Below are 18,206 nucleotides of genomic sequence, written 5' to 3'. Positions count from 1 at the left end.
ACTTAATTTCAAATCCATTTAGTAATTGGAATAGCTTCCTGAATTGAACTTGTTCCATTTTTCTGCACTGCTAGTGCTTCATCTCAGTATTACTGTGCTGCACATCAGGAGATTAGAGCCAACATCCATTTTGTTTGGAAAAGCTAGTTACAGGTTTCATTTTGGATTTCTGCTGTGATCTCTCTGGGTGGTACTACATTTGGGGAGAGGGATGATAGAAAACTACAGGGTATTTTAAAAATTGAATGCATTTTTGGAATGCTGCAAGTGTAGTTTAGGTTACATTTTTTGATTTGGTTTTTGTCAGCATAAAGCATAATTATGGGGTAATATGACTTTGCAGTAATGCTGAAGATAAGGATATGAAAAACTTTTATTATATACATAGGTCAAAATCTTTAAAATAACTGGCTGAAGAGAACGCCAGTGTCGATTTAACAATGCAAACACCAGTGTGTTTTTGCCAACTGCAGAAGTGAAGGCAAAGTGCAAATTGGTCTTTCTAACTGAGGTGCCAAAACTATCAGCATTGATTTTGTAATGTAGCATGTTATTTTAGTTGGATGGATTTAGCTCTATTTTAAATATGTCTTTAAAACTTTCCGTTAATTCAGTCACACAGGCAACTAGCATTAGTATTTAGTTCTTTTGAATCCAGCATGTGCCTAAATATGTATACCATTCTATGCAAGCTGATATTCTTTTTTTTATAGAATGTATCATCCCACTAATTGGGGCAAGAGAGCAAGAAAAATGCATCTCTTCAAAGGCAGGGTAGCGCTGTGCATGGTTAGTGGGAAAATCACTACTGACACTACTGAAACATAAGAAATAGAAGCAGGAGTAGGCTATACGGCCCTTCGAGCCTGCTCCATCATTCAGTAAGATTGTGGCTGAACTTCTACGTTCACTCCACTTTCCCTCCATATCCCTTGATTCGCTTAGTGCTCAAAAATCTATTAATCTCTGTCTTGAATATACTTAATGCTCCCTTCCCTCCCCACCCCTCCACTTTTGGGGGAAAAAAATGATATCTGAGAGATGTGATTCTACTTCATACAGTGTGAAAGCTCTCCAACGGCTATTTGCCATGTCGTATGTCCCATCTCACTTAAGGAAGTATATAGCAGATATATCTTTTGCCATCTCTTAACATTGAGTGGAGATTGGCATTATTTCCCATCCCAAAATTGTTCATGAAGAGAGCTGGTTTTGATTAGTGCAGCCACGATATTCATCTGGTGATCTTTTCTGGTTTCTCGTAGATTAATTTTTATTTATGAAAAGTATACATTTAAAGTATAAATTGGGTTGGAGAATTAGCAATGTTTTTTTTAATCTTAGTTATTTACGAAAGGATTAGAATTCTTCTGAAATTTAGATTTTTTTTTTATTTCTGAACACACGCTCCACCCTGCATAGCTATAAAATGTTCTATTGTACATCTTTTCAGGTGTCAGTCTTCGTGATAGAATTGTCCCAAGTCAGAAGGTAATGGGTACAAGTACCATCACAGATAGCATATAATCTAGGCTAACAGTTTTGTGCAGTACTGGGCAAAAATTGAACTGTCAAAGGTGCTACCTTTCTGATGAAACATTAACCCGAGGTCCCATCTGCTCTCTGAGGTGGATGCAAAAGATCTTGTGGTACTCTTCAAAGAGTACTGGGGTGTTCTCCTGTTGTCCTGGCCAACATTTCTCCCTCAACTCATACCATTAAAACAGATTTATGTTGCTGTTTGTGAATCTTTGTTATGTGAAAATCGGCTGCCATAATCCCTTTCAACAGTGACTACAAAAGTGACATGCTTTGGGACATCCGGAAAGTGTGAGAAGCACTATATAAATGGAAGTCGCTGCACCTCCGCTCCTTTTATGGCTTTGACCTGCCGCTGGTGTTTCCTCGCAGGTCGGGGCCTCTCTGTGGATCTGCGAGGAGCCATCTGAAGCAGGTCGGGGCTTTAAAAGGAGCGGAAGTGCGGCAGCCCGATACACAGCGAGGCACCGACCTGCGAGGAAACACCAGCGGTAAGGTACAGCACGAGCCGATCGCGGAGGGCGATGACTGTGAAGAGGGTGACTGGACTGGACGTCACCATAATCCGTCGCTGATTAGAACGTGGGCAGATGCAGCAGGAGTGGTGAGAGATTATAGAGTGATGTGATCGGGGCCCAGGAGAGGCGTGAGTTCAGGGTCCAGAAGAGGCGAGGGCCCAGGGGCAGCAAGGGGCCAGTTCACACTACTATATGTGTGCGCACTAGGTCCATGCAGCAGAGCTGGTCTCCAGTCATTTTGGTTAATCCTTGCCACTGGATCAATACCAAGCTCTAACAAGCCCGTGTGGTGGCTGGTGTACAATGGCCACCACACGTTAAAAAAATCCACGCACAGACATTTTCCACTCTTCAATATGCAGTTCGGGACCTGGATTATCAGGTCCTTCATTAAAACACCTGTGAACTCATCCTTTTTTGGTGGCAGCAAGTCATCCTCGATACGAGGGACCACCTAAGCGAAATGGAAGTTCTTTTATTAAATTGTAGCTAGTTCCGGGAATTTGAATTTTTAAATTAAAACCATAGCTGCTGTTTTCTGATTTTCCTTATATAATTTGGTCAAGAGCCAATTCTTCAAGTGTGAAATTTTGAATGCCCCACTAATTTTTGAACGATAGCTAACCAAATTATGACTGTTGAAGGGCAAAAGGGATTATATTTCCAGCTTAATAGGTGTCAAAAATGTGACACACAGCCATTGTCATTATCTCTCATGACTGAGCATCAAGTATAAACTTTGTTTGCAGAAGCTGTCCAGGAGAACACTGAGTGTGAAATCCCGGCCTCGCCTGGTCTGTACGGAATATGGACCCGGCGAGGCCTCGCAAAAGCCGGTTTTCGGCGCGCAAAGCTCATGTGCCGAAAACCGGCTTTTCCGATCTGTCAAGATTCTTGACAGGTCCTCCACATCCCCGGGAGAAGGACATCTGCACAGGCGAGATTGGGCTATTTGCCCATCTCTTGCCCACCGAATGTCCTTCAAACTCTTACGCCTGGTGAAAGCAGGCACATATCCAACTTTTACCAGCGAAAGAGTTTTAAAGCATAAAAATTAAATTTAAATACACATTTCTATAGTAAAAATCCTGTCCATTAAGGTAAGTTTATTTTAAACCCTATTAAAACAGATTTTTTAAAACTCAAAAAATTTTATATTTTTTCTAAAACATTTAATTTCAATTAATTTTAAATGAGGTGTTTTTTTTAAATTTTATGGGCCCAAGTTTCCACATGATTTGCGCCTGATTTTTAGGAGCAACTGGTGGAGAACGGACTATCTTAGAAATCGCAATTCTCCACATTTTTTTTTTTCTGCCGTTCTAGTCAGGTAGAACAGTTTTACTTTGGAACAGAATTTTTTCTTCAAAAGGGGGCGTGTCCGGCCATTGATTCCTGATTTGAAAGTTTCCACAGTGAAAACGTACTCCAAACTAAAGTAGAATGGAGCAAGTGAAGATTTTTGTAGAACTGAAAAAACCTGTTCTACACATTAAAAAATCAGGCGCAGGTTACAAATTAGACGTCCAGAACGAGGTGGGGTGGGGGGTGGGGGGGGTGGGTGGGGAGGAAAGTCATTAAATTCTATAATAAATCCTTATTTATACTTCTACAAATATTATACAAATAAATCCAACCTGAATAAACATTTATAAGCAAAGAAAAGATTAAATAAACCATCTTCCTACCTGTGTGAAAGTGCTTCAGGCAGGCCTTTCGGGACCGAAGGTCGGGCCGGCCCCGTCCCCAGCACCAGATTTACAGGTAGGTGGCGTTGGGGAGGGGAGGTTAGGTTCGGAGAGAGAGAGATTAGGTCGGATCCAGTCCGGGAGCGGGGAGTCAGGTCGGGTCCAGTGGGGGGGGGAAGCGCGGGTCGGGTCCAGTCGGGGAGCGGGAACAGGAGCGCGGGTTGGGTCCAGGCGGGGAGCGGGAACAGGAGCGCGGGTAGGGTCGGGTCCAGTCGGGGAGCGGGAACAGGAGCGCGGGTTGGGTCCAGGCGGGGAGCGGGAACAGGAGCGCGGGTAGGGTCGGGTCCAGGCGGGTGAGCGGGAACAGGAGCGCGGGTCCTGTCTGGGGTGGGGAGCGGGTGTCGGGTCTGGTCCGGAGGCGGGGGGTGGGGGGGGAGCGGGTGTTGGGTCTGGTCCGGAGGCGGGGGGGGGCGGGGAGCGGGTGTCGGGTCTGGTCCGGAGGCAGGGGGGGGGGGGGGGGGCGGGGAGCGGGTGTCGGGTCTGGTCCGGAGGCAGGGGGGGGGCGGGCGGGGAGTGAGTGTCGGGTCTGGTCGGCGGGGGGGGGAGCAGGAGCTGGCCGTGGGAGGAGCCTTATTCACGCAGCCCCATTGAGGCCATTCAGCCAGGGCTAGGGGCTGCGTGCTTCGGGCCCCTCCCACACAGTTCGGCGCCTGAAGCTACTGCACTTGCGCGCCCACTGTAGCGCGCATGTGCAGAGGTCCCGGCACTGTTTTTAGCGCAGGGACCTGGCTCCGCCCCCCCCCCACAGCTCCTGCTGGCTGCGCTAAGGGCCAGAGGACCTGCAAGTAGGTGGAGAATACCGAGGATTTTTTTAGGCGCACTTTGTGCCGCGAAAAACGGGTGTCCAGGTCGGGACTGCGCCGTTCTAGACGCGTGTGGAAACTTGGGCCCATTATGTTGTGTTTGGGTGTTTTAGGGGGTTATTTCATTGATAGTAATGGAAACGTGTAAAATCGGAGTTCTCATTACTATCAATGAGAATACTGCACTGTGATTGGCTGTCCAGGCACTCGTGACTCCAGCTTCCCCGTCCATATCTCAAAGACGTGGGCGCGCTGCGATGCGCGGGAAAAGAAGGTCTGCGACTGGAATCGAAAGTGCCTCCGGAACCACCAGGTACATTCGTAGAAAAATTTTGGGTCGGAAGCGTTCGTCCGAAGGAAGCCTCCAACCAGAATTTCAGGGCAATTGTCTCGGATGCAGTATTTCCTGATAATACAAATGTTGGCTGGCAGTGCTAATTAACCTGGAATGCTTGTATCATCATTGTGTTTTTGATAGTTCCATATCCAGGGTACCCTGAGGATGGGATAAATACAGCAGGCTTCAAGCCATATTTTTAGTTTGCTTGTTTAGCTCCATGTTGCAATAGTGAGGCAGAACTCTGTGGCTCTACACACCCTTATTGTAGTCCACCATGTCTGATCTAAAGAAATGTAGTTTTGAAGTAATTCTACTTTGGTTTCAGAAAAAGGTTTGAAATGCAAGTGAAATTTAATTTCATACTGCTTTTTTGTCAATGTTTTCATTTTTCTTTCTGTTTATTTTAAGATATAAATTTGTACCAAGTTGTAGTTTAGCCTGAAATACTATACTCTGTCTATGTTTTCAATCAGATGACTACCATGGGTATCCCATAAAAATCCCCATTGTGTAAGTGGAAACAAGATTTAATTGTTAATCCTGAATATGCTATCTGTTCATTCTGCCAAGAGGTGTATTATATTTCAGTTCATAGCAGATGCAGGCCTACCCATGGTTCCTGCTTCATTGCTGTGAAAATGAATGAAATGGAAGCTGAACTGTAACAATCTCTCTTTAGTCAGCTAAGCTTGTATGCATGTAGTTGGTCAACTACTACAGTGCAGTGAAAGGTTCCTCATTGCAGTTGATGTTTGCAAGGTGTCGAGCTCATTTTCTCCTGAAGATTTAGCCTGGGAATGGTGCATAGACCAGTTTTATAGTCCTTTGGGTTCGCATCGTCTGATATCAAAATATTACTCCATTGCTATATGACTGTCCTTTTCTAACATATCAGAAAAATAACTTTTCCTCAAAGCTAATAAGAACTGTATCAGCAAGATGTCGACAAATTTTAAAATCATGTAATTGGGCCTGTGTCCTCTCATTTAAATGTTATGTATTCTACTTTATAAAAAAAAAAAATATTGGGATGGATCGTGCTGTAAAAATAACGGCGTATTGATGACGCGCGCCGGTATTAAGATGCAAATCGTCCAGCAAGTTCAGGAGATTGAGATGCACTGAGATAGATAGATTTTGGGGCATTAAGGGAATCTAGTGATATGGGTACAGGGCAGGAAAGTGGAGTTGATGTTGAATGGCAGATCAGGTTTGAGGGGCCTACTGTCCTGCTCCTGCTCCTATTTCTTAGGTTCTTCGAGAGGAACGACCGAGAAGGACTGTGAATTAGAGGAGGTGAATTTGAGTCAAATCAGGTACAGAAAGAGAAATAGAGAGGGAATGAAAAATTGGATGAAGATAGAGACAGATGGAAAGAAAAATGTTAAATTTGACATTTTAAAAATCTCTCGGAACAATTTATCACCTGAAGGAATGAGACTCCACAGTTTAAATTGTTAAATTTCTGGGCCAGAGATTGATTGTCACTGCAATAACAATGATCATATCACTAAAAAGGTACTTATGCTCTTAATTACTAGACTTAACTTTCTGTGGCGAATCTGCAGATCTTGCTGGTCCATGTATGCAGCTCCGACATTTGCTTCCCTCAAACAACATCTTGCCCTTAGCTTGCTTGTTATTTTTAAGAACTTGCTGGATTTGCAAATTAATTGCCCATTCAACTCACCACAGAAAATTAAGTCTAGTAATCACATCAACCTTTGTTCCACCCCCTCGAAGGCAAGTATATTTTTCCTTGAGTAAGGAGACCAAAACAGTAAACTGTACTGCAGGTGTAATCTCACCAAAGCCCTATATAATCACAGCAAGACTTCCTTACTCTTATACTCCAACCCCCTTGTAATAAAGGCTAATATACCATTTGCCTTTATAATTGTTTGCTGTACCTGCATGTTAACTTTCCATGACTTGTGTACAAGGACACCCGAATCCCTCTGAATATTAACATTTTCTATAATAAAAACAGAAAATGCTGGAAATACTCAGCAGGTCAGGCAGCATTTGTGGAGAGTGCAGCAGAGTTGATGTTTCTGGTTGATGACCCTTCGTCCGAGCTCTTCGCCAGTTCTAACGAAGGGTCATCGACCCGAAACTTTAACCCTGTTTCTCTCCACAGATGCTGCCTGACCTGCTGAGTATTTCCAGCATCTGCAATATTTAGCTTTTGTACCAACATTTACTAGTGTGTCTCCTTTTTAAAACATATTCAGCTTTTCCATTCTTCCGACTAAAGTGGATAGTTTCACACTTCTCCACATTATACTCCATCTGCCATCTTCTTGCCCAATCACTTAACTGGTCTATATCCCTTTGTAGTCCTCCTCACAGCTTGCTTTCCCACCTAGCTTTGTATCGTCAACAAACTTGGATATATTCTACTCGGGCGCCTCATCCATGCCATTGATATAGATTGTAAATAGCTCGGGTCCAACCACTGATCCTTGCGGCACTCCACTAGTTACATCCTGCCATCTCAAAAATGACTAATTTATTCCTACTCTGTTTTCTGTTCATTAACCAATCCTCAATCCATGCTAATATATTATCCCCAATTCCATGGGCTCTAATATTGTGTAACAGCCTCTTGTGCAGCACCTTATCAAATGCCTTCTGAAAATCTGTTTATTTCTCGATCCTTAAATCTCATTGCTTAAGGAGACGCATTGTTGATCCCGCCGTTCAGTGACTCTAGGGGGTGCAGTTAAGAGTCAACCCTTGTTTATGTGGGACTGGGTATTCTGTAGGCTATTCTGGGTCTGGGCGATGGGTTTCCTTCCCTAAAGGACGTTAGTGAACCCGTTGGCGTTTTACGACAACCAGTAGTTTTCTTGTCACTTTTACTGATGCCAGTTATTAATTTTCAGATTTTTAAACTGGATTCAAATTCACAAACTACCAACACGCATACTCTGGATTATTACTCCAATAACATAATCACTACACTACCGTACATTGGATCCCTATATTTTATCAAATTTTGGGATTCCATCTTGAGTTCATTGGAAAGTGTTAACTGTAGAATAAAATAGAATTTTCTAATGCATAGATCATGGGTAGTTAAAAACAGATTTTCTAAATTTCTTTTATTAAACCGTTATCAAGCAAACTCTGAGGGATTCTAACAAGCATTGCTATCTGAGTTACATTTGATCCAAGTGTAGCTATGCAATACAATGTACCACACCAATTCCCATGCATTCAGTCTTGTATAGAATTGGAGATCTAGGCATAAAATATTAACCAGTTCAGATTTCAGTGCTGTGCATTAAATATCAATCCATTGCTAAGTGTATCTAGAGAGAAGTGTCTTTCAAAAGCCTGATAAATGTTTTTTTTCAGATGTGTGTTGTTCCCATGACAGGGTGGATCAAGATTTGCAATAAGTTTCATATTGGCTGTTTTTAATCTGTTGTTTTGAGAAATCCGGATCTAAACACACCAGGGGTAAAATTTTGAGGTAAACTGTTGTATATCAGGATTGAATTGTACTTCAACATACAGGATAAAATATTAAAATTACTTGTTTTCCAGTGACTTCATAGTGCCAGACTACCTGAAACAAGAGCAAGAGGAGGCCCTTGGCCAGTATGATATCGGAGACAATGGCTTTGATAACAACTCAGCAGTACAAATGCCAGTCATTTCACAAGTGTCCTCCACACAGAACTGTGACAGTGCATTCCCCCTTGGACACTTGGCTGGACTTATGAACAAGGACGACGAAATAATAGAAGAGCAGAAGACGAATGGCTCAGATGTAAATGGAATCCTTGGTGTAAGAGAAGATCTGCAAAAGAGAAGTTCTCCAGAGGAAGGACCTCATATCCTTTACAATTAAATTAGCCCTGGTAGTTAAACTTCAATTCTTTTGGAGAAAGTGCCTGGACCTGGGTCAAGTGATTCTTGGAGCTTTTCTTCCAGACTCTGAACTTTTATTTAAAATAGGTCAACGTCACATTACTTAATCATCAAAGGTTTCAGACATGTCAGTGGGCCTTCATTTACTTACAAGCACATTAAACCACACATTTCTTAATTCACACAGCAGGCACAGACCTTGGAAAAAGCTGTGGTACAGCTTTTGAACAACGTATATCGAACAGTACCCTCAATGTTTTACATTTTACTTTAATAAAGCTGCCAATAGTACTTTCCTTGTCATATTGGCATCTAGGGACATATTTTAGGATCAATGTTTGAAATGCTGCATTGGTGGACAACAAAAACTCATCTCTGACTTTATCTGCATCAAGTCACTGGAAGCATATCAAATGTTTAAATACTACACAAGTGCTATCTGCCTGACATTCTAATACGACTAAATGATGTTCACAGGGTATGAAATTTCAGAATGTCCACCAGAAATTGGATTTTTTTTTCAGCAAAAAATACATTTTTACAATACCTGTAATATCAACCTTTTTATCAATAAGAATTCAAAGTTGGCATTGTGAATAGAAATGCTATTCTGGATATCTATTCCTGAATAACAGCTTCTTTTCATGCACTCCAAATTGTGCCATATTTCCTTCTGCATAATCAGATGGTTTTTGGCAACTCTTGTTCAAAGTACCACCTAGTAATCGAAATAGGGAAAAGGAAGAGTTGCTGAAAGTCATGAGTACCTTTCAGTCAGGCATCTGGCTTTCTGAAGAGCCATTTGACTATTGCATTCCTGGCTGAAAAGATTGAAGTTCCAATCGCTGTTTTTCCAGTTCAGGAAAGCAAAATATTATGTTCAGCATAGCACAGTGATATAATTAATGTTTGTTGAGTGTATAATTAATGTATAATTAGTTTTCTGGCCAACTGGGCTAGAAGCGATGCGAAGGACCTTGAGGGGTCAGTCAGGAGTTGGTTTCAGAGCCATTAAGTATTTGGCTCTGACCGGGTGCCACCAAAGTGTGACCTTTTTACATCTATGTGATTTAAAACTGGAAATATTCAGATGTTTTCCAGTACATATTTTACTATTAATCTGAAGTAATGGTGAATGCATATTCCCTTCAGATGTGTTTAGCTACTTTTTAGTCTCTTGTAACTTGTGGATGTGCGTTAACATTGACACCACAGTTGGTGGCACGTTAGTGAAGAGTATTTTCAGGGAGCTTGTTTGCCTTGGCTGTTGTTGAATCAGTGGTTTATTGCAAACTTTTCTAAAACACAAGTTTTTTGTGCTAACAAGATAACTGGTTTTAAGCTTAAATGTTCAGACTTAGATTTCTACAGCTGTTAAAGATTTTTTTTAAACAACCTACACAATTTGCTGTTTTGTGGTGTTCACCTTTTTTTAAAGGTGTTAATTACAATTGTTGATCCCTTTGTTAATATGTGCATAGGATCATGTAATATTTTGACAATCGAAGGCATGCTGTGATTGATTAAGGCATGTGTGTTTTAATTTTTTTTTATTTTTTAGTAACTTCTGTAGTCTTGGTATTCAAAATATTTAGAAAGTAGCACTCCTGAGAATAAAGCACAGATAACATTGATAGTTTGGACTTTATTCAATTAAATGTATTCACTTGTACATTAACCTTACCAGCAATACTGAAAGATTCCTGTCTGCGTAGCCAGAGAATACCTTGTAGAGAAATAGGAGCTGAAAATATGCTGGAAGCATTGATGGAAAAACCTCTATTACTGTGTTAATTTTGTATACAAGGGGATCTGGATAAATGTAACACTGATCCATGCCTAGAATTTGGTGTTTCGACAGCTTTTTATAGAAAAGATGATTAGACAAATACTAAAAAGGTATACTATATTTTGGCAGTTTAGTTATGTGATGGTAAGGATTCTGTATTCCACTCAGTCATGTTGACGTGCATTCTGGCAATGTAGTAGTTAATATGTCTGTCAAACTGATCACCATCCCAAGAAAACCACAAATTAGTTGCCGAGATGTTTTTGATGAATATCTGTTATTCTTAAATATCAAAACCAAAGGTGGTTTATGTACTTTCAAATAGCACTACTTTTCTGCGTTGGTTTAATTTTGGCCTATTTACAATGTGAATCAAATCTTGAGCTTATGTTTATCTTTAAAATATATGCATGTTAATTAAAGAGATGGTCATACTGCAGTGATTTTTCCATTGTAAAATCTGTGTAGCCAGCACAGGAGCAGCACTAATAGTTTAATTTTATCTTACATTGATTTATTTGTGTTTTGAAATTATCACTGTTTATAGAGGCTTTTCAGTCCAGCCTTCCAGCAGTCAAGGCATATCCTTTTTGCAATTCTAGCTGAGGCTTGCTGCCACTTGGCAACAGGATAATTTTGCCCACTATGCCAATTTGTCAAATTCTGTACAGTGTGCAAAAATGAAAAAAATTGATAAACCCTTTCCCAGCTGAGAGATTTTCATCCATTATATCGAAATAAAAAACAAATTGCATTTACCTATTTTTAAAAAAAAAACCTCTCGGTGTTTTGCGTAAGGGAAGCGGACGCCTAAATGAGAAAATACTAGCAACAATAGATGTTTAAGAAACTGAATTGCTATATCTTAAGTTTATTAATATCTCATGTTTTTAATTGTTTTCCATACTAAAAAGTTCTGTTCTACCAGTGTGGGTGAATGGTTAAATCAACTGTAAATGTTGACCACTATTCAAAACTTAAAAGGAAATTGTAGGTACAGTCAATGATGCTACAGTAATTGTCCAGTTTGTTTACATGGGCATGGTTGAAATTAAACATTTTATGTGTATCTGTAGTACTAGATGCTGAAGTAGTTCCTTTGTCCTGTACTTCAAATGTACATCTTTTAATTGTGTGTTTCGCATTCTTGGAAAGCCCAGCACTTTGTCACGCTACATTTTGGTGATCTTAAAACTCATCTTCCCATCACTGCCATAAACTATTTCAAGGACATTAATAAAGCTGAGCCTACAGTGTCCCTGTTGCGGTCACCTACTTGTATATACTGTATAGTCTGATGACTTGGAAATATTGCTAACCTGTTGATCAAAAGGTTTCAGATGGAATTTTTGATAGTATGATTGCCAGTAAATTGGATTTTTTTTTTTCTTTGAAAACCTTGTTTTCACCAGCATGGCCCCATGGCAGGCTAGTATTGTAAAACATAGCAAACAATAGAAATGAGAGATCCCAGTTTTGATAAGTGTTTGAGTTGTAAATGTAAAGAACATTCTCTTCTGGTTATGGCTTTACTATATTTATCCTGTTGTGGGGTGTGTGTGTGTATGTGTGCGTATGTGTGTGTATGTATGTGTGTGTGTGTGTGTGTGTGTATATAGGTAAAAGTTCACATATTCTATTTTCATGCTCATATGATGGTCACGAGGCAAGTAGCATTGTATAAAGTTTGATAAAATAATACTGCAGTTGATAATCTGTGTGGAAATTATAAATAAAACTCTTTACCATTATATACTGCATACTGTGGCGTGCATGTCTTTGTAGAAATTAAATGCCTTCTTTTCACAGTCCAATATTTTTTTTTTAAGTACTTGGGTTAATTGCATTGACATTCTTGACATTGAAACCATAACTACAGAAAAACAGGAGTCATTGTAGCTAGGTTTTTTTCCACAGCTAAATTAAACAAACTGAAGGTCAGATAAAATTTACTACACCATGTACAATTGCTTTTAATGTTCATCACATTTTTTAATTAACATTATTAATAATAGGGCTATATTACAATGTGATTTTTTTTCTCATTAAATTCACTTTAAAAGTGTTTACATTTTTTAAACCCGCTCCTTCAATTAAATTCACTTGCAAGCATTTAATGAACCTGTTTTTCCAGTGATTCTCTATACTGCAATTTATTTAAGACCATTCTAGATTCCCTATTTCTATTTCTCTGTTATCCTGTATTAGGGAGCTACTGTCCTCTATCATCACTGCTTAATTATGTCTCTTGCTGAATGCCTGACAAACCACACTGCAAAACAGACCATTAAATAAAAATTTTAATTAAGTGTGTTAACTAAATCAAAATGTTTGAAAGCAATCTTAAACACAAGACAAGAGTGTTTTATGGGTGGTGGTGGGGGGGGGGGGGGGCGGGTGGTAAGAGAGGGAAGTCATCAAACTACTTACGATCTCCTTCAGTATAATAGGTGGTTTCTGATTATATAAGGCATTTTTAATATGTATTTGAAGGAAGTTTTAATTTGCCAAAGCCTTTTGGTCAAGTTCAATTTAAACCTCCAGCTGCCCACAACTTCTAATTTGATTTAAGTTACTTGTCTCCCCCCGCCCCAACTTCCCCATACGTTTTGGGAATCTGTTTTAATAGTAAAGAACTTGATGTACTTGTAAATATAATTCATATTACAAAAAAATAAAATTTGTAATTCTGCTTTACATGACTATAAAATCAAAGTTGGTTGAGCACATGGTGTGCCTTTTAATTGAAATATTTAAATTTTAAACCGATCAACCACGGTGGAATTCTCCATCTCCCTGATGTTTTTTTTTGCCAATTACCTTAAATTTGTGTCCTGGTTACTGACTGTACTGCCAGTGAGAATATTACACATTCTTTCATTAATGTTTTTGGCAAAATGGGTACAATAAATTTATTTTCCTGGTGTAGAAAATTGGGTGTATTATTCTTGTACTTGTTCTGCATACTTCCTCCTTTCTATTTGTCAGGAGCTGTTTCACTGCTGGTCCATGTGTTAAAATAGTTCCATTGTGATAATGATTGTGTCCTGGAATTTGTTGTAAATGAGCAGTATAGGAAAGCTCTGCACTTCTTCTCTATCCACAAAGCTTTGAGCATTTGGCATGGTTTTAAAATGGGTAGGTTGACCACGACTAAGCTCAGTCCCCCCACGTCACCAAGTGCTATGCACAAAGTTGTGTTTTTTCCATTCTAGTGAGGCTGAATCAATTGAAGGCTAATGAAAATGGCAATTCAGAGATAAATTGGCTAAATTTTACTTTTCAGAGACTTGTGTGGAACAATTGAGGCCCGAGATCCTTCAGCATCAGCCATAAGGCTATTAAGTTTTTGAATTGGTTACTTCCATTAGCTAAAATATTACTAACACATCTAAGGCTCAAGCACTGTTGCTGGATTTGCAGCTCAATAGGTGCAACATTTGCTTTTGATGAAAGAAATCCATTATTGAAATTGTCTCAGCTCAATTGATGCCCCATTTTTAAAATTCTTCCAGCATCATTGTGTGAAGCCTCAGAATTGTCTAATATTTGAAGCCAGTGACTATTCATGAGAACTGGATATTTATGCTAGTTTATGAGGAAATATAATAAAGTATACCTTTCAGGCAGGCTGCATCATTGGCATCAAAACCTATACAAGCCTGTATAGGAGCCATCTTGCAACAGAAGAGGCACTGTTTAAGCAGTTCATCAGTGATTTGTGAGTGGCCTTCTAGGAACAACTAAGACATATGGTGTAACTACATTTAAACAAATGGACTTATTTTACATAACTCGGAGCTGCTTGGTCACAAATGGGCTGTGGCCGGCATCACACCAGAACAAGTGGAGTATTCTTTTAAAGCAGCAGGTAAAAGTGACTTCAGTATGTTTGCATTTGATAAACATTAGTTTCAATAAGCAAAGGAATAGAGAGGTCTCCAATGGCTCCGCTAAAGTGAAAGGCTGAGTATTTCGGATCAGGAAGGTCCCAAGTTCGATCTCATGATTCTGAGAATTAGCTGATCTTGGCTCGGAAGGTGGTATGCAACACAATCAGTATCTCTCTCTCTCTCTCCTCGTGCTCCTCTACTATACATCCTAATGCAGTTTATTTCACCACTATTAACTTTGTGTGCCCCAATTCAGTGCAGCAATCAATGACTCACGGATGTGTGCCCTGTTGCACACTGATGCATTTGAAAATAATCTCCATGTAATCTGATGATTGAATGTTGTTCTGTCACTCTATGTTGTATGCTTTTTTTATCTTTGCGCTGACAATTAACACTGACATTTGCCTGTACAGTTTTTTGTAAATCCATTTTCTGAAATCGGACCTCTCTGGGTATGCCAGGACATTTCTGCAATACAGGTAGATATTTTTATGTTGTGATTCTGGCTGTAATGGAGACACTTCAAATTGTGATGAGTTGTGTAAGAATGTTAAAACATTTTAAGTGACAGTAGAAATAGTTTACTATCTGTTTTTGTACAAGGCACATCCCATTCTGTAAAATAAAAACATTTATGGTACTGAAGACTTAATACCCATGCTATTTCTGCATTACAAATCTGGGCTGATTTTTGTTTTGCAAAAAAAAGAATTCTCGAATATTCCAAAATAATCATGGCTGGGATATCAGAAACTGATTCTAAATAACCTAAAATGTTATTTGTTAATATCTCGACACTGATCAGTTGTATTTGTGTTGTGTATGTGAATCTGAATCTTGATCATTTTTATTTCAGGCACTTACTGTTGGCATTGAGCACTCTCTGGTCAGGTTCAGGAGGATTATATTCAGAGCAAGCTCCTTCTACTCTGCACCAACAATGTGCTACAGCCCCACCTCAAGAACATTTGAGAAATGGAAAAGTGGCATTTTTCTATTTCCACACCTTTCCAAGTGAAATTCTCACTGGCTGTGTACCTACTAGAATCTATACTAATTTCACATACTGCCAACATTAGGCTGGGTTTGGTTTTAACCCAGTTCACAAAGGTAAAAATTAAGTGTTTTTTGCTCATCAAGGTGCAAGTGCTGAGAATGGAACTCTTCCCATTTTAGATATGCAGCATCAGTATCAAGTACAATGTGGCCAGATGCAGAGTAAAGCTGTAACTACTCTGCCCCAACAGTATGGCTCAGCCGCAAGCTCAGAAGAACACCCTCTATTGCAGCAGTATTTTCCACCCAACCCCCCCAATCAGACACCTAATGGCCATTCTGAGCGAGATTACCAATTGGTGCCGAACTAAGGACAGTTTTGTGCTACAAACTGTTATTATGAACTGGATTGAGACTGCCCAAACATATTTCACACAGGACTTGTGACATCTGTTTTCTATTGTAAATTGGATGGAGGTATGAATGTTACTGAGTTTATCTGGAAGCCTATGCATCAAAGAATTAACACACATTTTAGTTTGGCACCTCATGTGTTTTTAGCAACTTGGGGTTTGAGACATTGAAGTTCTTTCAAAAGCTTGTACTTATCAGAGCAATATTATTCCCTAATAAGCACATATTGGAGGCTCATGGAAAAGAGGAAATAGGTTGCATTTGCCATGCAGAAGCAAGAGCTTTCTTTAACTAAATCAGAAGCCAGTCTTGCAAATGGACTTGCTCACTATACTTTTAATATACACTGATTTTTGTGCTTCATATTTATGTATAATCTTTAGCCTATAAATTTCTGGCCTATAATCAATAGCTGCCATTGTGAACGTGGTGAAGCGCAGTGAGCAGATTATTGTAAGTGGTCTAATTATTAGACCATGGTTAGGCACCTCTACGAGGGCAGAATATAGATGAATTTCGGGTTGTACGGGATCAGCTGTTGGAGGAGAAGATGGTTCTGAAAAAAAATGCAAAGAGCAGCTGATAATTACTGATGAGAGTTTTTTTTTAAGGAGGGTTTTGAAAGGTTGGAGAGAGGCAGCATGAATGTAGTTTTGGGAGAGAATTCTAGAGTTCAAGGACATAATGGCTGACATATTGTGGAGCAGGTAATTGACCAGTTTGCTTTGTATTTCTAACATTATATCACAAAGAGCGAGACAATTCTGTTTTCCCTTTCCTCCAATTCTACCCTTGAATTTGTCCTGAAGACTGACTTAGGCTGCAGTATGGTTCCACAGGCACTGCAATTTTTCACTTGAATTTTGATGAAAAATGATTGCAGTGCAACCAATGAAGTAGGAAGAGCCTAAAGAAGGTGGCAGGAAGGGGTTTCCTTATTTCTGACCCTGCCTCTTTAATCAATCAATGCAACTTTGTATAAACAAAGTAGCTTAATTAAACCAAATAGAAAATTAGAAATGCTGAACATGGACTTAATACGATTGACAATAAAAATTGTCACTGAGCCTGGCATTAATTTGCCTTTCCTGCATAAAAGGGAATTTACTGGATAAGTCAATGCTGCAACGAAAAGGAATATTACTGGTGTTTTATAACTGCAAGTTGTGTTGTAATCGTGCCAGGAAATGCAAAATCATGTTGGATTTTAATTGTATAAACCGATATTTTGGAGAAAAAAATATTCTATTATTGGTCAGCTAGGAATGTATGTATGTTTTTAAAATAAGATCTTTATTTAGAACAATTGTTTTTTTTGTCTTGTACAATACTGCAATATGAGTATTTGTATTTCATCGCAAATGGTACTGAAAGTACTCCATGGCTTCACTTTTGAGTCCAAGTTCTGCATAATTTAGTTCTATGAAGCCCGAGTGTCATGACTTTTTTTAATTTCAAAATATACTTTATTCATATAAAAATTTGCACAATATATTAGAAAGCAGTTCAGTACATTTGAATGCGGTCAGCAATTCCATACAATGCATTTGGATGCTAACGGCAGTTCCGTTCAATACGTTTGCTTGCTTTACATTTCAAGGTACATTTCAGTACAATCCAGGATACATTGTAATACAGTTATCAAATTACTAGTGGCATTATACGGTATACGGAATGGGTGAGGGTACAGTTACATTTCTTTGCAACATACATTACTAAACAGAACTTACATTATACATGGCACTACATAGGTTTTTTTCAGATCATGGTGCTCTATGTATACAAAAAATTTACAAGTACAGCCCGAAGTGCATTTGAGTAACTCCTTTCACAGTAAACAGCTCCGCCCAATGTCTTCAAATGTCAAACTAACCTCATTACTGTTCTGAGACCTGGTGAATCGAGTGGGGCGGTGTGGAAGAGAGGAAACAAGCGGATGGAATCTTGTTCATTGAGGTAAGGGATGTCTCTGCTGCAGAATGGAATTGCTTTCATTCTAGGCACCTGCTGTCAGAAGTAAGAAAAACGTTAGAAGACTAACATGGGGCAAGTACACATCACTCATTATTCCTACACGGAAGGAACTTTTGTGTAATTCAGCCTGCTAATACACATTAAAGAGTTTCTGTTTTAAAATAATACTTTTTGCAGTGCCAATATATGCAGAATTTTAGATTGGCTGAGAGAATGTATTAAAATATGCTGTTGCAGAACATTAATGGACTCTTCTGATGAGTTGAGTAGAGGAGACAATTCGTCTAGTTCTTGACCTGAATAAATT

At 39.4% G+C, this 18,206-nt stretch overlaps 1 protein-coding gene across 3 annotated transcripts in view; it reads left to right on the top strand.

Moving 5' to 3' along the window:
* Nucleotides 1–10,464, top strand: part of zbtb44 (zinc finger and BTB domain containing 44) — a 50,543-nt gene extending 40,079 nt beyond the window's left edge. For all 3 annotated transcript variants that reach the window (XM_070894406.1, XM_070894408.1, XM_070894407.1), the window contains one exon: nucleotides 8,504–10,464. In XM_070894406.1, coding sequence (XP_070750507.1) covers nucleotides 8,504–8,810 — 307 coding nt within the window. In that variant the 3' untranslated portion in view covers nucleotides 8,811–10,464. The remainder of the gene's footprint in view (nucleotides 1–8,503) is intronic.
* Nucleotides 10,465–18,206: the final 7,742 nt, after the last annotated feature.

This window comes from Pristiophorus japonicus, chromosome 11, assembly GCF_044704955.1.
Source record: "Pristiophorus japonicus isolate sPriJap1 chromosome 11, sPriJap1.hap1, whole genome shotgun sequence".
NCBI classification, from domain to species: Eukaryota; Metazoa; Chordata; class Chondrichthyes; family Pristiophoridae; genus Pristiophorus; species Pristiophorus japonicus.
This window is presented reverse-complemented; position numbering and strand designations above follow the sequence as displayed.